This window comes from Salvelinus fontinalis, chromosome 1 (genome assembly GCF_029448725.1).
Source record: "Salvelinus fontinalis isolate EN_2023a chromosome 1, ASM2944872v1, whole genome shotgun sequence".
NCBI lineage: Eukaryota > Metazoa > Chordata > Actinopteri > Salmoniformes > Salmonidae > Salvelinus > Salvelinus fontinalis.
In genome coordinates, this window is record NC_074665.1 from 28076288 (window position 1) to 28101348 (window position 25061).

At 42.7% G+C, this 25061-nt stretch overlaps 1 protein-coding gene across 3 annotated transcripts in view; it reads left to right on the forward strand.

Moving 5' to 3' along the window:
- The window catches only part of LOC129851914 (LIM domain-binding protein 3-like), a 62298-nt gene that overhangs the window by 18918 nt on the left and 18319 nt on the right, over positions 1 to 25061 (forward strand). For all 3 annotated transcript variants that reach the window (XM_055918232.1, XM_055918233.1, XM_055918234.1), the window contains exon 3: positions 12769 to 12920. In XM_055918232.1, the coding sequence (XP_055774207.1) occupies positions 12769 to 12920 (152 nt within the window). The remainder of the gene's footprint in view (positions 1 to 12768; positions 12921 to 25061) is intronic.

Below are 25061 nucleotides of genomic sequence, written 5' to 3' on the forward strand. Positions count from 1 at the left end.
TTAGACTGCTGCGCCACTCTGGAGCTTCACCGCGATAGCCATTTGCTTTCCACACAGTTTTTCTTCGATTGTATTTTAAAATATTGCGATAGACATGGATGGGTCGTTTTTTTTCACTGACAGTCTCAACTCCACAATAATCTATTTGGTATTTGCAGTGCGCACTGCCCAAATTGCGGGCCCCTCCGACTGTAGGCTATGCGATTTTAATTTGTATTTATTTAAGAAGCTAGTGAATCCTCTATGGCCTAATCATGCTTTCTGGTGTAGTAGCCTCTTTAGAAGGATTTGATTTATTTCTGTATAGACAGCTAATTAGGCTAGGCCTATGGTCATTTTGAAAGTTTTAATTCAATTTACTTTAAGGAAAGCTTATCTTCCCCTGGCCTTATGTACATGCCCCCAATGCCTTTTTAATGTGGCAGAAACACAACCAGTCCTTGTGTTTCATCTGATTGTCAAACAACTACTTAACAAAGTAATTTCAGCATCCAAACCAAAAGTGCACCCGCAATTTGATGAATGGAGAGAGTTCCAAAACATCTACCTGTATTGTAATAACATTCTACGATTGTCAATGGGCCTAAACTTGTAGCCTGAATTGCTGCTTCCACTGTTGTCCATGCGCGTCTCGGTCTCGGCCACTCATCTCCACTTTCCCAAAATGTAACTGTTCTCCTCAAACCACAACACATTTTGGAGCGTATACCACCTGGATTCCAGTCAATTTGCTAATTTGTCATGCGGTTAACCTGCAGTAAGGATAAATAATGGAGAAATAGCCTATAGTTTTTTGGACATGTTGTATGAATTGTGATAGGCTCACGTTTTACCGGTACGACTTACCCCCACTATTTATTTTGCCGTACGGATCATACCGCCTTACTTTCACCCCTGACTCAAAACCACATTCAACTCTCAGCAAGGGTCTATCTCACTACCATAGTACATGATGCCATGTTGTAGGAAATCTTGGTGTCCACTCGGCCTGATGCCAGCCCCTTAACCCCCCCACCCTCCATATCCCTTTGAGTTACAGTAGCAGACTGTAAGATTGAGGTCCTGAACAGTCCGTCAGTAGGCTGCCGAATCAGTCTGATAAAGTGTCTCTTATGTTAGCCCTGGTCTTACAGGCGTCGGCATTCCACCCCCCCCCTCCCACTCCAGGCCTGTGGTATGAGAGCCAACGGCTGGCGCTGCTGACAGGCAAGGCTGTTTTTAGCAGGCCGCAGAAGGTCAGTGGCGCTGGGGGAAATTGTGAGGGCTATAGATACCAGCAGTGCCCCCCCCCCCCCCCTCCCCCTCCCTCCACTTCTCCCTCTCCACTTCCATGGACCCACTGCAGGGGTCCAGGGACCGGGTTGGGATTTAGAGCCTGGGGTTCCCTGTAACTCAGCTTATTTTAGCTGCCCATTGGTGTCAGCAGTGGGTTAATGTCTCCTGTAGCCTACTGTGTTCTTATTCTCATGGTATTTTATTGATGTCACTGAGAGGTGATCTGGACTGTTCACCTTTTGAATGAGCAGTCAGGCATTCCCAGGGCAGACTCTCGGACTGCTGCGTTCAATATGGGGTGTCAGATTCTTTTTGCGCTTGTTAGCAGAAACTACCGTAAAACTTCCATTTTAAACCTTGAGTCTGAAATAGTCGCCTGTCCCTTTTTGTGTGCAACAGCACACATTTCAGTAAATAAACGGCTGTTTCAAATAGATGCCGGGTCTGAATGAATTGTTTATGAAGTTACCGTGAGTTACCCTGAATTGTTTACGGGTTTCATGTTTGATTTGTTACATTAAATCATTCAGTAATTAATCCCCAAAATGATGTAAATCGTACGTTTTTATCACCAGTAAGCTGCCAACATCTGAGAACTGCTAGCTAACTGGCAAGCACAAAAACAGTGTGAGTACAGACCCCTAGATCGGGAGATTGCCCTCTAGTGGCAAAAGATATAACTGACAAATGCACAGTTAGTAAAGAGGAGACTAATTATTCTGTCAAGGAATTATTCAACAAACAAAAAAATTATAGAGTCATACTAAGACAAAATAAACGTGACACAGTGTGTAAATGAAGGAAAGTAAGACATGTATTAAAATGTTGAAAGTGAATGCTGGAATTAAACAATTAAGTATTCAAATGAGCAAAAGTTGCTTTAAGGAAATAGAAGCCTGGCTCTAATAGAAGCCTGTCTCTAATAAGCACTTGTTGTGTTCAAGGATTTAAGCAAATAAACGCCCAGGCTATTCATTTAAATTTCTAACCCATAGGGTTTCTTCAAGTATGTGGCTTGTGAAGTTACACATAAACACTTCCTCTGTGTAAATTCGTTGTAGACCCTATTTCCCCCTGAATGAAGACCATTCTAGCAAGAGACCTTCTGGATGATGGTAGTTAGACACCTAAATAAATTCTACTGGAAACAGTAGGTGCATTTTAAATCGAGCTTCTCAAACTCGTTGTTAATGTATGTATAAGTATTGGGTGTACTGTTGAAACTTCAGAATGATCTTGTGAAAAAGCATTTTGAAATGTAAAAAGTATTTTAATTAATGTGTTGGGGAAAATGTGGCTGAATCAAATCAGAAGTTCTGTACACAGATGTAGGATCTTAATTTGAGACCGTTTGCTACAGAAGGAAAATAATCCTGCAGCAACAGGAAATGTGCATTTTTATGTGGATTATAATTAATGGACATTTGTGTAGGGGTTGATACATTTTTCTTAAGGGAAAATCAAGTCTGAAATTTCAAAGTGGAAATTACAAACTTCAGAAGGCTTTTTAACCTAAAATACACTACGTTTTAAATGTACTGCATTGCAGGAAAGTTCTCCTGCAACAGGGTGATCAAATTAAGATACTACATCTGTAGAAAGTGTCATGACAGTGGACAAACCCATGATGAACAAAATCTTCATCAAACCATGATCTGATGAAGATATTCCATCTTGTCCGTAGCAGGTCGGTGAGGCTGTGATACAAGTGTTGGGCGTCCTTTCAGTATACAGTATCTATTACTCTTGGCTGGCAATCACTCTTTCTTTAGTTAGCTACTGTATTTCTGACTCTGCTGCCACTCCTCTAATTCTGACTTTCTCTCCCTTCAACTCTGACTTTTTTTTCTTTCACCCTTTCTCTCTCTTCCTCTCGCTCCCTCTTTTTCTTTATCACAGGCTCTCTCTCTCTCTCTCTCTCTGTGCCCCACTTCTTTCCCTGTGGTTTTTGCCTGGCCCATAGAACGGGCCCTTTGTGTGGTGTGAGTGCACAGGAGATTTGAGCTGGCATATCAGCCAGCCATTCACCCAGACATCAATAGACCAGAGTCAGGGTGGAGGGTTAATATAGGTTTTGTGAGCCAGTTGGTAATCCACTCCTCACCCTCAATGCCCTTTGTTTTTCCTGGTGCCTCTCCATTTCCTGCTATTTGTTTTGTGGGTCCAGTGAAAAGGAAACGTTTCAATGAACTTGGATTTTGTAGCTAGACTGGGCTTATTTAGTCAGCCGGGGGAAATTCTACTCATTATTGATGGAGAGAGTGTCCTATTGTAGTCAACATTTGAAGTAAATAAAAAAATCAGAGCAACACGTGTTGCATGTTTTACTCCACTGACTCCAGTAGCAATGTAATCACTGTGTTGCTATCTCATTTCCTGTGTGACATTATTAGCGGGGGGCTCAACCCCCATCAAAGTTGCCCGTTCCTGCTCTATGCCAATTGTAATAGAGTTGACTTGACTAAGTCCCTTTGGGTCCACAGTCAAAATTCATGTGGCGTCTTATATCGCCTCATCGTTTCACCCTAGCTAAAGTTGTTTTAACAAATAGAGAATAATGGGTTAGAAAGCGGTCATGGCAGAAATTGGTTTGGAACAGCTGAGGCTTGTGAATGTTACCAGACCAGGCCACCTCAGGTGAACCTCTAGCCAGGGGGAGAGCCTAATCTACAGCTAATGTCTGAGGCGAGAGGTCAAAGGTGGTTCTGGGCCCTTCTTGTGAAGCCAGGCGGCTGGTCTGAGTCATCACCCACGCAGCTGGCCCCAACGGCGGTGGCAGTGACATCATCGTCGCGGCAACCTTTGCTTATACTGTATGTCAAGAGACTCTGCAACAGCCCCGTCTGCCAATTAGAGCTGGCATTTGTGGAGGAAGGGCCATCGCCAATGCCAGGCCCCGCCAGCCAGAGAGAACATGGGGAGGGAGAGAGAGAGACTCAGTGCAGCTGTCTTTTACAGAAGAGCTGGCCAACACAGGCCACACCCTCGACCCCTCGAGCACAAAATATCAACACTTCAATTTTATTTATGTTTTATATAAAGTATTTTGTTACTTTGCCTTACTCCAATTTGGTTTATTTCTGACTTTCTTGATTTTAACTCGCCATGTAAGTCATTGAGAACAAATTTTAGCCCGTGTTTTCCTGGTGAATGCCCAGTGCTTACCTAATCTAACCTCAGTCTCAAGGGGTACCCACAGAAAGTTCATGAGTGTTGCTGGTAGAACTTGAGTAGTCTCATTAACAGTGTGGGCGGAGAGCCCGGCTATAGGACCATGCCAGGCCCCGGCTCCAGTGGGAGATCTTGTACCCATCCAATGACTCAGACAGCCCGGGTCACAATGGACCAAAATAAGTGGCGGGGAGGGTGTCAGTTTGCTTTGATCCTGCCCATCGCTCCCTCGCGCGCGCGTGTGGTGTGGTGTGGTGTGGTGTGGTGTGGTGTGGTGTGGTGTGGTGTGGTGTGTGTGAGAGACCCTGCTACCACAATACACCAAAGTTGCGGGAGTTATTCCCTCAGACTAATGTCCCCGCACAGTCACTGAATACTGTTTGATTCATCACAAAATATCTTGAGGGGTTTGATCAGAAAAACACTTTGAAAGGAAACTATTGTAGTTGCACTGAAACACTGAGGCGTTTTAGTCTCTGTTTCTAATTATTCTTTTAATCATGGCCTTTTTATATAGCAACGGGTAACTGATATTAATAAGCCCCTGAGTCCTGTCATTAATGATGACTGTTATCATTATTTTCCCCTCGATATTAATGTGACAAGTCACACGGACACAACGTCTAGGCGCTCCAGTCATACACTATGAATAGCCCAGGAAAAACCCTTGGCCCCTAAACACACTGTATTATAAAGCACTCTGATCCAACAGTGATGTTTGGCAGTAGAATAGCAAGTCAGTTTTACAAAATGGATTTTGATTTTGCGAGGCAATAATGTGACATGAATGGCTACTGAAAGCCTTTGAAGGGCCTTTAGAATGTTGTTGTATCAGTGACACGAACATACTGTACACCCGGAATGTCATTATTACTTCCGTTCGCACACAGACGATTGTCATCGGTTTCATTCCCTGTCTCAATGGTCAGTTTCCTTTGCGATACTCAGGACTCCCCGCTAAATACAGAAGTGGGGCCATACATCGGAAGCTGATAGGCAACCTGGTGCAAGATGCCAGACACCAGATACCACTGTTTGAAAGAGTTGATATTATGTAACACTGCTGTCTGGGCCATACACAGACCACTAACCTCCTTTTTATCTTCATAGTGGCAGAGAAGCAGTGGATTAGAATGGATAGAGGGAGAGAGGGAACAAGGTAGGGGGGAGGGGGAGAGAGAGGGAACAAGGGGGGAGGGGGGAGAGAGGGAACAAGGGAGGGAGGGGATAGAGAGGGAACAAGGAAGGGGGAGGGGGGAGAGAGGGAACAAGGAAGGGGGAGGGGGGAGAGAGGGAACAAGGGAGGGAGGTAGAGAGAGAGAACAAGGAAGGGGGGAGGGGGAGAGAGGGAACAATGGAGAGAGGTAGAGAGAGAGGGAACAGGGAAGGGGAGGTGGGAGAGAGGGAACAAGGGAGGGAGGGGGGAGAGAGAGGGAACAAGGAAGGGGGGAGGGGGAGGGAACAGGGGAGGGGGAGAGAGGGAACAGGGGGGGGGAACAATGGAGGGAGGGGGGAGAGAGAGAGGGAACAAGGAAGGGGGGAGGGAGGGAGAGAGAGAGGGAACAGGGAACAGGGAGGGGGAGGGAACAGAGGGGGGGGACAGGGAGGAGGAGAGAGAGGGAACAGGGAGGGGGAGAGAGGGAGGGAACAGAGAGGGGGAGAGAGGGAGGGAACAGAGAGGGGGAGAGGGGGAGAGAGGGAGGGAACAGGGAGGGAGGGAACAGAGGGGGGGAGGGAGGGAGGGAACAGGGGGAAGAGGTGTGAGATACATGAGGGAGCAGATTTGTCCGATAACATCACTGTAGACAATTTTAAATCCAGATAATCTTTTTCAATAAAACAGTTTGTTGCTGTTCCATTTCAAGGTGACATTGAATGCATTTCTTTTGTGCACAAAGCTGAGAAGTGGATTAAGTTATGATATTTCACTCTTTTTAAGTATAGAAGGATATGGAGGGGAAAGTTTAAACAAAAGGAAAACGTTTGTAAACAGCAACAAAGTAAGTAAGCTTAAACATTTTCTTATCAAGAGGGATTATTTCCTTAAAAGAGAAGCAACTTGCAATATCTAAACTTCTGTCACTTTTGCCAAAGTTTTGTTGTTCATTTCTTGGGTGCTGCAGTGCCCTGAGCTGCCTAATCTCTTTTCCAGAACTGGTTGGTTCCAGTTTCTTGTTGGTGTGTTTTAAATTAATTAGCTCTTAACACTGGTCTCAGCAGCTAGTGGCAGGCTGTCTGGCACGCTCCTCGTGATAACGGAGCTCACCAGGGAGAGACAGACAGGGACCCGTTCATTTTTTCACTTCAAGAGAGATTGAGGCACGGAGGCTGCTTGACTGGGGGGGTTGTCGTGTTGTTGACATTAAAACCAGTAGATAGTTAAAAAAGTCCCGATGGCGCCCAGAAGTATTTGAATTTGAAGCCTGCCATATTAGTGAATCGGGCTGAATGGTATAACAACAACAAAAAAACGCTAAGGATCATGGTGAAAGTGGCTGTTACAGGATCATGGTCGATGTAGTCCTTTTCATCCTGCCTGAGAGGGTCAACCGGGAGCCTTCTCGTAGACTGCCGGCTCGTGATTGGTCTGTGTCAGCACGTGGTCCTGTGTGATGACAAATGTAGTAGTCGAAAATGGATCACTATTTAATTAAATATCTCGATTTGTAGCGAACTTTGAAATCATTCACCGGGGATCGAACTTGATCATAATAGACACATTTTAGAGGCCTTCTTTTCACACTGCTAGGTTGCTACTCAGTAGCCGACCAGCAGAGCTTGTGACTTCACACTCCAGACTGGACACTGGTGGCCTGGTTATTTCCCAAAACACACAGCTGAAAAGCCCACCTGGATTTAACTGATTTAGTAGAGAAATGTCAACAACACACTCACAGGTTTGCAACAATGTACGATTACTCAATTTGACTTCTTAAGGGGACTGTTATAGAATAACTTCAAAATAAAGCCAAAGCATTTTTTTTTTACTGGTTCTTGGTGTTCCATCTCTGTCGGAACAGTTCTTTGTCAATGACATGATTGAGCTGAACGGGCCATCTGCAGTTTGAAAAACAACAAACAGCTGAGGGATGGGGTTAGATAAATGTAACCTGTCACTCAAAGACAGAGCTATGGATGCAAGGACTGATGATCAAAAATGCAATTTTTCACCATGTTTTGACGCTACATAGCGTTTCTTTTTAACAATCACAAAAAACAAGCTTATGTGTTGGGTTCTGATGGGGTACGGAAGTTGTACTGAGCTCATGAGGCATTTCGAAGTCATTTCTTTAAGAATCCATGGCTATACACTGAGTATATGAAACGTTAGGAGCATCTTCCTAATATTTAGTCGCCCCCCCCCCTTTGCCCTCAGAACAGCCTCAGTTTGTCGGGGCACAGACTCTACATTGTGTTGAAAGCGTTCCACAGGGATGCTGGCCCGTGTCGACGCCAATGCTTCCCACAGTTGTATCCAAGTTGACTGGCTGTCCTTTGGGCGGTGGACCATTCTTGATACACACGGGAAAGTGTTGAGCGTGAAAAACCCAGCAGCGTTGCAGTTCTCTACACAAACCGCTGCGCTTGGCACCTACTGCCATACTGCGCTCAAAGGCCCTTAAAATCTTTTGTCTTGCCCTTTAAACCTCTGAATGGCACACATACACAATCCATGTCTCAATTGTCTCAAAGGCTTAAAAATCCTTCTTTAACCTGCCTCCTCCCCTTCATCTACACTGATTTAAGGTGGATTTAACAAGTAACATCAATAACGGATCATTGCTTTCACCTGGATTCACCTGGTCAGTCTATGTCATGGAAAGAGCAGGTGTTCTTAATGTTTTGTATACTCAGTGTATATCATTCATTTAACCGTCCATAAATGGTTGTACATGTAGCAATCACAGATGCTAAACCCTTTAATGCTAAAGTTGACTTAGCTTTTGAAATCTTCAGTGTCTTGCACTTCTCTGTGAAGTCAGTTCCCATTCATCTCATTGTAATTGTCACTTAGGCCCAAATGAATGAAGTGTGTCTCTATCTACAGCCGACGTACTCTCTTCACTTATGGTGTGTGTTAACTGAAGATGATGTGGGCGATGAAACTACGGAAAGCCATTCATTTTCAGTGGAGGAGAAGCGAAGTGGGCAGGGGACTGTTGGGTGTAGTGTATTTGAGGTTTAAAAAGGGTTCTGAAGTTTGACATTTCAAAGTGGAAATTACAGACTTGATTTTCCCTTAGCAAAACATTTCTCGACCCCATTAATTATAATCCACATTTATAATTAGCATTTCCTGTTGCTGCAGGATTATTTTCTTCCTGTAGCAAACTGGCTCAAATTAAAATCCTACGTATGTGACTAGCACCAGATTTCCCATTATATTGACAAGATAGTCGAGTGATCGCTCTAACAATGGAAATACATGTCCTTAAAGATGGAAGGAAGGCAGTAGGAGGCGAGATCAGGTGGGACCAGTATAGCCAATGAGATAACAGATGTAGGATCTCTCTTTTGTTGCTGAGAATTCTCCTGCTCACTAGGAAATGCAAATTGTGGTGTATTAAAAGTAAAAAGGCTTCTAAACTTTAATCTCCACATTAAAATGTCAGACTTGATTTGCCCTAAGGAACATTTGATCAACCCCTCCAAAAAATGTATATTAATTATAATCCACATAATTCACATTTCATGTTGCTGCAGGAATATTTTCCTTCTGTGAGAAGCAGGATCAAATTAAGATCCTATAGCTTTGCCTCTTCCTCTCTTCTAGCACCCACATAAGGGTGAAGCGTGGCTATCCGAATTATCGCGGATTGGGAAAATCCCCCATTAGGCTACTATGATTAAAGTGCACGCAGACCCTATTATTGAGATGTCATTACGTGGCGTATGCTATTGTACCTGTAGACTTAGTCATTGCGCTAATGCTAGTTAGCATTGGCTCGTGAAACTACTTTCAACTTCCTTCATACTGCATGTCGATACCGAAAAATGGTATCCACAAGTTCATTTTCCTAGCCACCGTGCTTCTACATCTGCATTGCTTGCTGATTGGGGATTTACGCTGTGTTTCTGTATAGCACGTTGTGACATCGGCTGATGTAAAAAGGGCTTTATAAATACATTTGATTGATTGATTTGACTCTGGGTAGCAGAATCCCTTTATTAACAGTAATAATGAATAAGCCACTCCGACTTTCAATATCCTCTCAGGGATTTAATGTAAGTTCGATTTTCTTTATTTTATGAAATCTCTCATCTCTCTCCCTCTCTCTCTCTCTCAATTCAAGGGGCTTTATTGGCATGGGAAATGTGTTAACATTGCCAAAGCAAATGAGGTAGATAATATACAAAAGTGGGCAGGAGGTTAGGAAGTGCAGCTCAGTTTCCACCTCATTTCTCTTGAGAGCCATGTCTGCCTACGGCGGCCTTTCTCAATAGCAAGGCTATGCTCACTGAGTCTGTACATAGTCAAAGCTTTCCTTAAGTTTGGGTCACTCACAGTGGTCAGGTATTTTGCCACTGTGTACTCTCTGTTTAGGGCCAAATAACATTCTAGTTTTCTTTGTTTTTTTGTTAATTCTTTCCAATGTGTCAAGTAATTATCTTTTTGTTTTCTCATGATTTGGTTGGGTCTAATTGTGTTGCTGTCCTGGGGCTCTGTGGGGTCTGTTTGTGAACAGAGCCCCAGGACCAGCTTGCTTAAGGGACTCTTCTCCAGGTGCATCTCTCTGTAGGTGATGGCTTTGTTATGAAAGGTTTGGGAATCGCTTCCTTTTAGGTGGTTGTAGAATTTAACGGCTCTTTTCTGGATTTTGATAATAACTGGGTATCGGCCTAATTCTGCTCTGCATGCATTATTTGGTGTTCTACGTTGTACACTGAGGATATTTTTGCAGAATTCTGCATGCAGTCTCAAGTTGGTGTTTGTCCCATTTTGTGAAATCTTGGTTGGTGAACGGACCCCAGACCTCACAACCATAAAGGGCAATGGGTTCTATGACTGATTCAAGTATTTGTGGCCAGATCCTAATTGGTATGTTGAATTTTATGTTCCTTGTGATGGCATAGAATGCCCTTATTGCCTTGTCTCTCAGATCGTTCACAGCTTTGTGGAAGTTACCTGTGGCACTGATGTTTAGGCCAAGGTATGTATAGTTTTTGTGTGCTCTAGGGCAACAGTGTTTAGATGGAATTTGTATTTGTGGTCCTGGCGACTGGACTTTTTTGGAACACCATTATTTTGGTCTTACTGAGATTTACTGTCAGGGCCCAGGTCTGACAGAATCTGTGCTGCTGTAGGCCCTCCTTGGTTGGTGACAGAAGCACCAGATCATCAGCAAACAGTAGACATTTGACTTCAGATTCTAGTAGGGTGAGGCTGGGTGCTGCAGACTTTTCTAGTGCCCGCGCCAATTCGTTGATATATATGTTGAAGAGGGTGGGGCTTAAGCTGCATCCCTGTCTCACCCCACGGCCCGGTGGAAAGAAATTTGTGTGGTTTTTTTTGCCTATTTTAACCGCACACTTGTTGTTTGTGTACATGGGTTTTATAATGCCTTATGTTTTACCCACAACACCACTTTCCATCAATTTGTATAGCAGACCCTCATGCCAAATTGAGTCGAAGGCTTTTTGTGAAATCAACAAAGCATGAGAAGACTTTGCCTTTGTTTTGGTTTGTTTGTTTATCAATTAGGGTGTGCAGGGTGAATACATGGTCTGTTGTACGGTAATTTGGTAAAAAGACAATTTGACATTTGCTCAGTACATTGTTTTCACTGAGGAAATGTACGAGTCTGCTGTTAATGATAATGCAGAGGATTTTCCCAAAGCATTTTTCCTTTGCCAAGATAATCCAACCACCTGACAGGTGTGGCATATCAAGAAGCTGATTAAACACTCTAAAATGTGCAGTTTTGACACACATCACAATGCCACAGATGTCTCAAGTTTTGAGGGAGCATGCAATTGGCATGCTGACTGCTGCAATGTCCACCAGAGCTGTTGCCAGAGAATTTAATGTTCATTTATCTACCATAAGCCGCCTCCAACGTCGTTTTAGAGAATTTGGCAGTGCGTCCAACCGGCCATTATAGCCGCAGACCACGTGTAACCACGCTAGCCCAGGACCTCCACATCTGGCTTCTTCACCTGCAGGATCGTCTGAGACCAGCCCCCCGGACAGCTGAAAAAATGTGGGTTTGCACAGCCGAAGAATTTCTGCACAAACTCCTGGGCTTGTCCGTAAGCTACGGACAACAAACACAATTGCATTTTATCAATGCATTTTTTTTGAATGCACAGAGATACCATGATGAAATCCTGAGACACATTGTCGTGCCATTCGTCCGCCGCCATCACCTCATGTTTCAGGATGATAATGCACAGTCCCATGTCGCAAGGATCTGTACACAATTCCTGGAATCTGAAAATGTACCAGTTCTTCCATGGCCTGTATACTCACCCGACATGTCACCCATTGAGAATATTTGGAATGCTCTGGATCGACGTGTACGACAGCATGTTCCAGTTCCCGCCAATATCCAGCAACTTCATAACAGCCATTGAAGAGGAGTGGGACAATATTCCACAGGCCACAATCAACAGCCTTATCAACTCTATGCGAAGGAGATGTGTCGTGCTGCAAGAGTCAAGTGGTGATCACACCAGATACTGACTGGTTATCTGATCCACGCCCCTACCTTTTTTTTAAGGTATCTGTGACCAACAGATGCATATCTGCATTCCCAATCATGTGAAATCCATAGATTAGGTCCTAATGAATTAATTTAATTTAACTGATTTTCTTATGACCTGTACAATCTTTGAAATTGTTGCTGATTGCGCTTATTGTTGCAGATTGCGCTTATATTTTTGTTCAGTGTAAATTGTTGCCAGTAACACAGTTAGTCATTAACCCTCTGGATAACAAGAAACCAGCCTAACCAGCTCTGCTATGGCGAGTAAAATGTTCAGAGTGAGGTGTTCTCTCACTCTGTGTTGTCATTTGCGTCTGGAAGTAGCTAGCAAGCTAGCCAACGTTAGCCAGTTAGCTTGTGCGCTTGACTGCCGTCGTGAGGTCAGAACGCTCGGATCAACCCTACTCCTCGTCAGTGTCCAGTGTGCGCTCTGAATGCTCCAAGAGCGAAATGCTCTTAATTTGCGAACGGGCAACCTGACAACGCTCTGAGCGCACTCTGACACACTGGGGGCAATTTACAAACGCACCCTGTGATTGATGTTGACCATTGAGTGTCCATTGTTGAAGGGCATTATGATTGTTGACCATTGTGTGTGTCTGCTGACCGTCCACAGATCACCCCTGGGAGCAAGGCACAGCAGGGCAACCTGGTCCAGGGTGACATCATCGTGGCCATTGACGGGGTCAGCACTGAGGGTATGACCCACCTGGAGGCCCAGAACAAGATCAAGTGTGCCAGCTTTAACCTGGCCCTCACCATGCAGAAGTACGTACCACGCACACACTCACATGCACATGCATGCACAGACACACGTACACACGTACACACGTACACACGTACACACGCACACACACAGAGAAACACACAGAATAAAGAGTCTCTCTGTGCCCCTCTCCTCCTTTCTGTGAGGGCCAACTCTTTAATAGTGGCCTAATTGAAGATTAGACAGATTAGGTGTCATTTTATAAAGGAACAAGGAACAGTGACGGAGTGGGCTCCCTCTTATCCCTGTCTGGATGGACAGACCTGGAGCCTATTTTAGAGGTAGAGATGTGGCTTCACTGTCATCTGAGGACTGAGGAGCGAGGGAATGGATGGAGGGAGGGAACATAAATGATGATGGCCTCCCGGGTGGCGCAGTGGTCTAGGGCACTGCGGTCTAGGGCACTGCATCGCAGTGCTAGCTGCGCCACCAGAGTCTCTGGGTTCACGCCCAGGCTCTGTCGCAGCCGGCCGCAACCGGGAGGTCCGTGGGGCGACGCACAATTGGCATAGCGTCGTCCGGGTTAGGGAGGGTTTGGCCGGTAGGGATATCCTTGTCTCAGTATGTAAAAATGTAATAAAATGTATGCACTCTACTGTAAGTCGCTCTGGATAAGAGCGTCTGCTAAATGACTAAAATGTAAAAATGTAAATGTAATGATATTTTCACACCTGTTGTCCTGGCTTAAACTAGAGAACCAAAGATAGCTTACATATACTTTTATCACAGGACATGCATAAATACGGTGTCACTTTTCTTGCTCTGTTGACACGGTATTTTGTCAATACAAATAACCAGAAGTGCACTCAGTGAATGTTTATCAATGTTACTCTATGAAAAGGTAATCAGTGTAACAATATTATAAGCAAGCAGCATATGTCTCTGGACCATGCTTGAATTTATTAGTTTGGAATAAATGCTTATGCACAGACCCATATCTCACGACCAAACCTAAGGCAAGACAAACCACAAACGCTAATCTGTCTGCAAATTAAATTCTGTGTGTTTACTCTGTCACACACAAACAGGAAAGTTAGAGCAGTTGACAGATCTGGTCGTCCTTCACATTGGCCCTGGTCGTCTTCTCATTTGTTTGAATCTGCTTTGCTGCAAGGCGTGACTCCTGCTGAATCATCCCCCCGCCATTGAGCTACAGCAAACACAGTGGATGCCTTCAATTACTCACACACGCACGCCTTCACACACACACACAATCTCGACTCCCAAGGTTTCAGAGACTAGATAAAGTGATCATGGAAAAAGCATCTCAATAGTTTGTGTGATATGAACGCTTCCTATATCAAACCTTTAGCAAATTATTAAATAGGGCTTGGAAAATTCCAGAAAATGATGTCATGGCTTTAGAAGCTTCTGATAGGCTAATTGACATAATTTGAGTCAGTTGAAGGTGTACTTGTGGATGTAGGCCTACAAACCTAACTCAGTTACACCAGCTCTGTCAGGAGGAATGGGCCAAATTCACCCAACTTATTGTGGGAAGGCTACCCGAAACGTTTGACCCAAGTTAAACAATTTAAAGGCAATGCTTCCAAATACTAATTGAGTGTATGTAAACTTCTGACCCACTGGGAATGTGACGAAAGAAGAAAAGCTGAAATAAATCATTCTCTCTACTATTATTCTGACATTTCACATTCTTAAAATAAAGTGGTGATCCTAACTGACCTAAGACAGGGAATTTTTACTCGTATTAAATGTCAGGAATTGTGAAAAACTGAGTTGAAATGTATTTGGCTAAGGTGTATGTAAACTTCCAACTTCAACTATATATACTGTATATTTTTTATATATACATTTTTTAAAACTTTTATTTAGTCAGGGGAAACATTTGAGACCAGGATCAAATTTTTGAAGGTGCCCTGAGCATAGCAATACAAGTGTACAAAATGATCACTCAAACAAAGATACAAAAATAAATATCCACATTACAATCTCTTCATTCAATCAAAACAACTGCAGCTCTCATTCAACACATCTAATACTAGAGTCTTAAACTGCCCTGGGAGTATCAGGGAAACAAGATGCAATGAGTTCTGCAGGTTATTCCAAGAATGGGGGCATTAAAACTGAAAGCGGATTTACCTAGTATGGACTATTGGAACCTTGAGAGTTAACCATCCCTGTGAACTGGTTTGGTGTCTCATATTTCTTGTTTTAGCAGTGAAGTGATGTAGGTTGGAGGCTTTTTCAGGGAGCTTTGTAAACCAAAAGGGACGAATGAAGTGATCTACGGGACTTTAGTGAGACCAGCCGGCTTTTCTGATACAGGAGGCAGTGATGAGAATTAAACCTGTCGCCTATGATAAAGCTAAGTGTGCTATGGTAGACTGCATCCAAACGTTTTAGTGCTGTCTGCTGCGGTTTGATAAAGGGTGTCACCATAGTCCGAAACTGACAGGAAAGTTGGTTATACAATCTGCTTCCTGCTGTTCAGAGAGAGTCAAGATCTATTTCTAAAAAAGAAGCCCGCTTTAAATCTTAGCTTTTTAACTAGCTCTTCTCTTTAAAAGTTAGATGTTTATCAATCCAAACACCCAGATATTTATAGGCAGGAACAAGCTCGATAAGAGAGCCATCCAATGAGTAAATATTTGTCCATCTGAGACATTTTTGAATGAATTAGAGAACAACATCTATTTAGTTTTGCCCGCATTGATAAGTTCCCGTTTTAAATCAAGGGCTTTCTGTAATGTAACAAAATCAGATTGGTGCTCTAACATAGCTTGGTCAACAGTTGGTGCAATGGCATACATAACCGTGTCGTCTACATACAGATGACTATTACAGGATTTAATAGATAGACCAATATTATTGATATAAACAGTAAAGAGAACAGGTCTCAAAACCAACCCCTGCGGAACACCTTTGGTAATATTGAGGAAATTAGACTTGACACAATCATTGTGTCCTGTCTGTCAGATAGATAGTTCTTAAACCACTTGCAACACTCCTGATCCAAGCCAATTTCAAACAGTCTTTGAATGAGCAGGGAATGGTCAACGGCGTCGAAGGCCATTGAAAGGTCTATAAATAAGGCAGCACAATGATTTTTATGATCGAGACAATTTGACACATAATCTAAAACCAAACTTGTGCACATTTTTGAATACAGTGAGTTCTTAGCTAGGAGTTGGTCAGGGATTCTAATATCTTGGCTAGGCAAGATAACTTGGAGATTGGGCTGTTGTTACCTAAGTCAGGATCGTCACCCTTATGTAGGGGGAGAACATGTGCCGCTTTCCAGATCTCAGGGATAACATCAGTGGAAATGATCAAGTAAAAAATCCAGGTTAAAGATTCAACAATGAGTGGGGCAGAGAGCTGTAGTAAGAAGGGGTCAAGTGAATCAGCCCCTGTGGATTTTCTTTTTACATTGATCTTTAAATACATCCTAGACAAAAAAAATGGTTGAATTGAAAATAACCAAGATTGTGTGACTGGAAGTACATCATTCTCTACAATCTGTTTTGAGTTACATAAAGTCCCTGTAGAGAAATGTTAGGAATTCTCAGAAACTATTCTTTAAAAAAATTAGGCTAGCTGAGGCAAAATGGTTATTAAAATCACCACACATGTCCATTGCGTCTATGGGACCAGAGGCTGTCATAACCTGCAGTGGCAATGAAGGGGTGGAGTTTTGTTTCAAAGATTTGACCATTTTCCAGAAGTTAGATGGATTACCACCACTCTCAGATGCACAATTCAAGAAGTATGTGGATTTTGCTTTTCAAACCAGAGATGGACATTTGTTTCTCTAATGTCTGAAGGATTGCCAATCAGACATATAATCAGTCAGGCTAACTTAGCCCAGGCTATATTTATTTCCCATCATTTCTCAGGCAATGTGCGTGTGAACCAAGGATTAGATCTGTCCTTTACCCTTAGTTTTTTATACAGAGCATGCTTCTCAGCAATAGCATTCAACAGAGAAGTGAAACATTTAAGGGCCTGAACCGAGTCAGAGATAGATGGCACAGCCCCCCAGTCACACAACTCCAAATCAGACAATAATAACCTAGGCTACTCAAAGAGATTTGCCTGTGCACCAACAACCAGGTACCCGAAGATGGCGATGCAGTGGATAAGCAGCGGTCTTATGTACTTCTGAACATTTCTGCTATTTTGTGTGCTTTTCTTGAAGCTGATCCGAACTTTGTTTTGTACATAATGTGTACATTATAACAAGCCAGAGACGCATCAAAATTCGGCATAGACTTGAACCAAGATTCAGTAATAATCCGAATGTCCGCTTTGGTTTGAGAAGCCAGAGTTACAATGAAAATAATTTTTGAAATCGAACTTTGTCCACTTACATGAGTCAGCCAGGCTGCAGCTGTGGTATTTCAGATCAGACGGAATCTCTAAAACAACCATGCTATGTTAAGTAGATACAGTAGGACTGTACCTACTTCAGGTTTCCCAGGACTGTACCATTAGGACTATGCCTCTAACGGGAACGAGAGTTAAAACAAGAGTCAATGAGGGTTACCTGTTGTGGGCCAGGACTGAAATCCCATCACTTTTGTTAGTACATTTGCAATGTTAGAACTCAGCATGTTTACTCCTCTCTTTGGTACCTGTTTGTACCGCATTGCATCTCTCAGGTCAGTGGCGAAAGCATGTCAGGTCTCACTTCTTAGTCCCTACTGACTTTCTACCCCTCTATTTTGGGAGATGTTTGTTTGTTCACCTCAGATCCCAGTCACTACCTGTCAGTCTATGTTCCATTCTGACACTCGGGGTTAGCCACAAAAACAAATGGCCTGCACTATGCTTTGTATGTAATTTTACTTCAAACGGCATATGCAGTGGACAGGAAAAGAAAAACTAGTGAGTCATTTAAGGGCCACTCTCCCAGCCATCTGTGTGTGTGGCAGAATCAGGTTGCTCTCAGTAGCAGTGTTTGACACCTTCCTAATATTGAGTTGCACCCCCCTCCTTTGCCCTCAGAAAAGCCTCAGCTGACCCCCCCCCCCCCTCCCATAACCACCCCAACCTCCCTCCCCTCATATCCTGTGTGGTTCCACATGCTGTTTTTCATCAGCCGTCTGATTGTTATAAAACGGGGAGGATAGGCTGGATCGATGAAGTGCCTGTCCTCCCACTGAGTGATTGATACGAGAGGAGGCCCTCCTGCCGTGCCTTTGCAGAGCTTGTCATTGAGGAAGAGGAGAGATGATAGAGACAATCTTTCTTCTCTGTTTTCCCAAGAAACACCTTTCCTCTTAATTTGTTTTTCTTTTAACGAACCCCCCCCCCCCCCCATAAGAGACCATGGTTAAAAGAAATGGGTTGAAAACAACTCTCACCAGACGACAGGGAAGAAGACTGCTGGGATAAGAGGGTGTAGTGGATGGAGTTGGATATGACCTCTGCTTGTATAATGTGTGGAGATGTGAGAGTAGTGCAACACCAGTGGCGGCGGGGACTAAGAGAAGAGTGAAAAGAGTGCAAAGGGGTCTGGAGCCATGCAGGCAGTCATCTCACGAAGCATCTATAAAAGATGTGCACTAAGTGACAGAGGAACCCGTTAAAAACCATGAATATTCTAAAGAAGTATTTTGCGTCGTTTCTATTCTCAAACATTTTTTCAATGGGTTTTTTCACCAATCATACACTTTTCACACAAGATTTTGTCACGTTCCTGACCTGTTTCTGTTAGTTTTGTATGTGTTAGTTGGTCAGGACGTGAGTTTGGGTGGGCAGTCTATGTTTTCTGTTTCTATGTTTGTTTAAGGGTTGCCTGGTATGGCTCTCAATTAGAGGCAGGTGTTTGGTGTTTCCTCTAATTGAGAGTCATATTAAGGTAGGTGTTTCACACTGTTTGTTGTGGGTGGTTGTCTCCTGTGTCTGTGTATGTCGTTGCGCCACACGGGACTGTTTTCGGTTTGTTTGTATGTTCGTTCTTTTATGTAGCCAGTTTTCCCTGTTCATGCGTTCTTCGTGTTTCATGTAAGTTCGTCGTCCAGGTCTGTCTACATCGTTTATTTGTTTTGTAATATTCCAAGTGTATTTCGTTTCGTCTTTAAATAAATTCATTATGTCTACATACCTTGCTGCGCATTGGTCTTCCGATCCCTCTCTCCTCTCCTCGTCCGAGGAGGAGGAAGAGCTAGAGAACCGTTACAGATTTACAGTATGTTGTGTGTAAAGAATATAGATTTTTTTTTTTTAAGTTGTGCAATGTTTATACGACCCCCTTTCAAACAGTCCCATTTTTACCACTTTCTTGCCAGGATAAGCCTTTTATACCTCATGTGCACATGCTGGCACAATTGCAACCAAAAAAAGTGATATTTTACAGTTAAAAAAATATATACAGATTGTATACAAGTCAAAAGTTTGGACACGCCTACTCATTCCAGAGTTTTTTGTTATTTTTAAAATGTTCTACATTGTAGAATAATAGTGAAGACATCAGAACGATGCAATAACACATATGGCATCATGTAGTAACCAAAAAAGTGTAAAACAAATCAAAATATTTTTTATATTTGAGATTCTTCAAAGTAGCCAACCTTAGCCTTGATGACAGCTTTGCACACTCTTGACATTCTCTCGACCAGCTTCATGAGGGTAGTCACCTGGAATGGAAAAACATGAACAAAGCCTTCAAAAACACCCAAATGCGTCCTTTTAGAAACAGAAAAGCTCTCAGTATAGTGATGCAGGCCTTTTAGATGTTGTGCACATGAAAAAGTCATTCCGAACTTTATCCGCAACGTTATATTCCATTTTGTTGCGACTCGAGCAATACCTCTTCCTCCATTCTTATGTAACTGCCAAAATAAAGGAAATAATTGAGGAAATGGCGGATACAAAGTATATTGAAAGCATGGGGTGCTTCCACACAGGAAGTTCCAGACACGTGTAGAATCACATTGAAGCTGATATGGCTGCTCGTGGTGTCCCAACGCCCTATTTTATGTTGATGTTTCTTTTGAGTTATATGTAGCAGCAGGTTACACTGAAATGGTACAGCTGGATAGGGGAAAGAGCTTGAGTTGCGCAAAAGGGAATATAACATTGCAGATGAAGTTCAGAATGACACAACTTCATGTGTACAACATCTAAAGACCTAGGTCACTATACTGAGAACTTTGCCGTTTCTAAAATAATGTATTTATGTGTTTTTGGAGTCTTTGTTAATATATTTTCATGGCCCCATACTCCACAAAGGAAGGGATTTGCTGTTTGGGTTAAGTTTCTCAAAAACATATGAAATCACAAAAAAAAGGTGTCTGGACCCTTCTATAACATGCCATTTCCATAACTTCTCCTTTAACACCAGTACTTCTCCTTTAACACCAGTTTTTTCACATATGAGGAGAATAACACTATTTCACCACCACATGTGGGCTCCTGAGTGGCACAGCGGTCTAAGGCACTCCATCACAGCGTCACTACAGACCCTGGTTCGATTCCATGCTGTTTTACAACCGGCCGTGATTGAGAGTCCCATACGATGGCGCACAATTGGCGCATGTCGTTAGGGTTTGGCCGGGGTAGGCCGTCATTGTAAATAAGAATTTGTTCTTAACTGACTTGCCTCGTTAAATAAAGGTTAAAAATGTGAACTGCAATTCCACATGCGAATGTGAGATTTTCACATGAGTTTTTGCACATTCGATTTTCACGTTACGTTTTTAACATGTGAAACTGCAAATTTTACATGTGCAACTGCAAATTCACATGTGAGGTGAAAACATGTTTTTCTTATCACATTTGAAAAGGTGGTGTTAACATGTGAACTCTACATTTTATACATCTGAAAATATGTTTTTCACAGGTAACAATTTAAGCTAGACATGAGAAACGTTCAAATTTGACATGTTTTGTTGTTGTTGTAAGGGCACCATTGATGAGTGGGAGTAAGGGTGGGCCGATATGGGGTCGCCGTCTATTTAAATAAATGCATTTTATTTGTCATCTGCGCCAAATACAACAGGTGTAGACTTACTGTAACCGTGAAATGCTTGCTTAGGAGCTCTTCCCAATGATGCAGAGTAAAAAATGTAATACATAAAAACACAACAAATAAAAGACACATAAATTTAGCTATATACAGGGAGTACCACATCAATGTGCAGGGGTATGAGGTATTTCAGGTACATATGTACATGAAGGCAGGATAAAGTGGCTAGGCATCACGTAGAGAATAATACAAATAAAGAGCAGAGTAGCAGCGGCATATGATGAGTGTAAAAGTGTGTGCGTGTTTGTGTTGTCGTTATGCCTGTGGTGTGTGTGTGTGTGTGTGTGTGTGTGTGTGTGTGTGTGTGTGTGTGTGTGTGTGTGTGTGTGTGAATGTGGCAGGGGTTTGTGGGAGAGTGTCAGTGTAGCGTGTGTGTGTATATAGTGTGTAAAAAGTATTGGGACAGTGGCACATTTTTTTGTTGTTGTTTTTGTCTCTGTTCTCCAGCACTTTGGATTTGAAATGAGACACATTTATTGTGAATAAGAATAGATTATGTTTCTAAATAAGGATGAGTGAGAAAGTTACAGACCCACAAATATCATACCCCCAAGACATGCTTTTTTGGGGGTATGATCTTTGTGTCTAACTTTCTCACTCATCGTTTTTCACGATTCATGTAGGATTGTCCGTAATCATGGTTTCATCCACATTAATGCAGAAGTGTTTTGGAGACATTCTATTCTTATTTACAATAAAGTGACTCCAAAATGACACAATACATTATTTATATTGAGCACAAATTAATCTGAAACACAAGTTAAACAAACAGAAAATGCATCCAACAAGTTTGTAGAGTCACACTCTTGATGTAATCATTGCATTCTAGGAATACGAGACCAAATACTAAACTTTTGACTATTTTAATACACATATAAGCGAATTTGACCCAATACTTTTGGTCTCCTAAAATGGGGGGACAATGTACAGTAGTTTCTAAACAGGTTCACCCGATATGGTTGAAAATACCCTCAAATTAAACCTGAGAGTCTGCACTTCATTGTATCATTTCAAAGTGCTTTAGTACAGAGCCAGAACAACATAAATTGTGTCAATGTCCCAATACTTTGGAGCTCACTGTATAGTGTTGAGTGTGCATACTGTAGAGTCAGTGCAAGATGTAGTCTGTGCAGATAGTTCATTAATGATTACCCAGACTATTTAGCAGTCTTATGGCTTGAGGGTAGAAGCTGTCTCTGAGCCTGTTCCGAGAGCCTGTTGTTCCGAGTACCTTTTGCCAGAAGGTATCAGAGTGAACAGTCTATGGCTTGGCTGGCTGGAGGCTTTGGCAATTCTTTAGGTCTTCCTCTGACACTGCCTGATATAGAGGTCCTGGATGGAAGGGATCTCGGCCCCAGTGATGTACTATGTTCTCCGCACCACCCTCTGTAGAGTTTTGCAATTGAAGGTGGTGTATTTTCCATACTAAGCGCTGGAGCTGTAGTGGTGCAGCTATAGAACTTTTTGAGGATCCCAGGGTCCCATGCCAAATCTTTTGAAGAGGCACTGTTGTGCCCTCTTCAATGCTGTGCTGGTGTGTGTGGAACATGTTAAGTCCTTAGTGATGTGGACGCCAAGGAACTTGAAGCTCTCGACCATCTCCACTACAGCCCCATCGATGTAGATGGGAGCGTGCCATCCCATTTTCTCCTGTAGTCCACGATCAACTCCTTGGTTTCACTGATGTTGAAGGAGATGTAGTTGTCATGGCACCACATTTCTAAATCTCTGACCTCTTCCTTGTAAGCTGTCTCATCGCAGTCGGTGATCAGGCCTGCCACTGTTGTGTCGTCAGCAAACTTGATGAGGGACTAAGCACCCACCATTAAGGGGCCCCAATGTTGAGGGTCAGCATGTCGGAGGGGTTGTTGCCTACCCTCACCACCTGGGGCCGTCGCGTCAGGATGTTTGGGCTGTATGCGAATTGGAGTGGGTCCAGGGTGTCTGGGATGATGGTGTTGATGTGTGTCATGACCAGCCTTTCAAAGCACTTAATTACAGATGTGAGCGCCCTGTAAGGCAGGTTAACTTGGAGCTCTTGGGAACAGGGACAATGGTGGTCAGCTTGAAACACGTTGAGATTACAGACTGGGACAAGGAGAGAGTGTGTGTGTGTGTGTATCTCTTCACAGTCCCGCTGTTCTATAAGGTGTATTTCTATCTGTGTATTTCTATCTGTGTTTTTAATCTGATTCTACTGCTTGCATCAGTTACCTGATGTGGAATAGAGTTCCATGTAGCCATGGCTCTATGTAGTACTGTGCACCTCCCATAGTTTGTTCTGGACTTGGTGATTGTGACGAGACCTCTGGTGGCATGTCTTGTGGGTTATGCATGGGAGTCCAAGCTGTGTGCTAGTATTTTAAACAGACAGCTCGGTACCTTCAGTTTATCAACACCTCTTACAAAAACAAGTAGTGATGAAGTCAATCTCTCTTCCACTTTGAGCCATGAGAGATTGACATGCATGTCATTTAATGTTAGCTCTCTGTGTACATTTAAGGGCCAGCCGTGGTGCCCTGTTCTGACCTAATTTAAATTTTCCCAAGTCCCTCTTTGTGGCATCTGACCACACGACTGAGCAGTAGTCCAGGTGCGACAAAACTAGGGCCAGTAGGACCTTCCTTGTTGATAATGCTGTTAAGAAGGCAGAGTAGCGCTTTATTATGGACAGACTTCTCTCCATCTTAGCTACTGTTGTATCAAGATGTTTTGACCATAACAGTTTACAATCCATGGTTACTCCAAGCAGTTTAGTCATCTCAATTTGCTAATTTTCCACATTATTCATTATAATATTTAGTTGATTTAGGGTTTAGTAAATTATTTGTCACCAAATACAATGCTTTTAGTTTTTTAAATATTAAGGACTAACTTATACCTTGCTACCCATTCTGAAACTAACTGCAGCTCTTTTTTAAGTGTTGCAGTCATTTCAGTTTCTGTAGTAGCTGACATGTATAGTGTTGAGTCATTCGCATACAAAGACGCTCTGGCTTTACTTAAAGCCAGCGGCATGTCGTTAGTAAAGATTGAAAAAAGGAAGGGATTCTACTTGGATTATGTTGGAGAGGCTTCCATTAAAGAACACCCTTGGTTGTGTTCGACAGGTAACTCTTTATCCACATTATAGCAGGGGGTGTAAAGCCATGACACATGCGTCTTTCCTGAAACAGACTATGATCAATAATGTCTAAAGCCGCACTGAAGTCTAACAAAACAACCCCCACAATATTTTTTAGAATCAATTTCTCTCAGCCAATCATCAGTCATTGCTGTAAGTGCTGTGCTTGTTGAATGTCCTTCCCTATAAGCGTGCTGAAAGTCTGTCAATTTGTTTACTGTAAAATAGCATTGTATCTGGTCGAAACACAATTTTTTCCAAAAGTTTACTAAGGGTTGGTAACAGGCTGATTGGTCGGCTATTTGAGCCAGTAAAGGGGGTTTCACTATTCTTAGGTAGCAGAATGACTTTTGCTTCCCTCCAGGCCTGAGGGAACACACCTTCTAGTAGGCTTACATTGAAAATATGGAAAATAGGAAGTGGCAATATTGTCCTCTACTATTCTGTCATTTTTTTATCCAAGTTGTCAGACCCCGGTGGCTTGTCATTGTTGATAGACAACAATCATTGTTTCACCTCTTCCACATTCACTTCACAGAATTCCAAATTATAATGCTTGTTTTTCATAATTTCGTCAGACATACTTGGATGTGTAGTGTCGGCGTTTGTTGCTGGCATGTCATGCTTAAGTTTGCTTATCTTTGCAATTAAACAAATCATTACAATAGTTGGCAATATATCAGTGGGTTTTTTGATGAATAAGCCATCTGATTCAATGAATGATGGAGCTGAGTATTTAAGGTGCTTCAAAGCGTTTTACTATCATTCTTTAAATCATTTATATTTGCTTCATAGTGTAGTTTCTTATTTTTATTCAGTTTAGTCACATGATTTCTCAATTTGCAATACGTTTGCCAATCGGTTGTGCTGACGACTTATTTGCCATACCTTTTGCCTCAGCCCTCTCAACCATACAATTTTTCAATTCCTCATCAATCCAAGGGGATTAAATCATTTTTACCATACTTTTCTTAATGGGTGCATGCTTATTAGTAACTGGAATAAGCTATTTCATAAATGTGT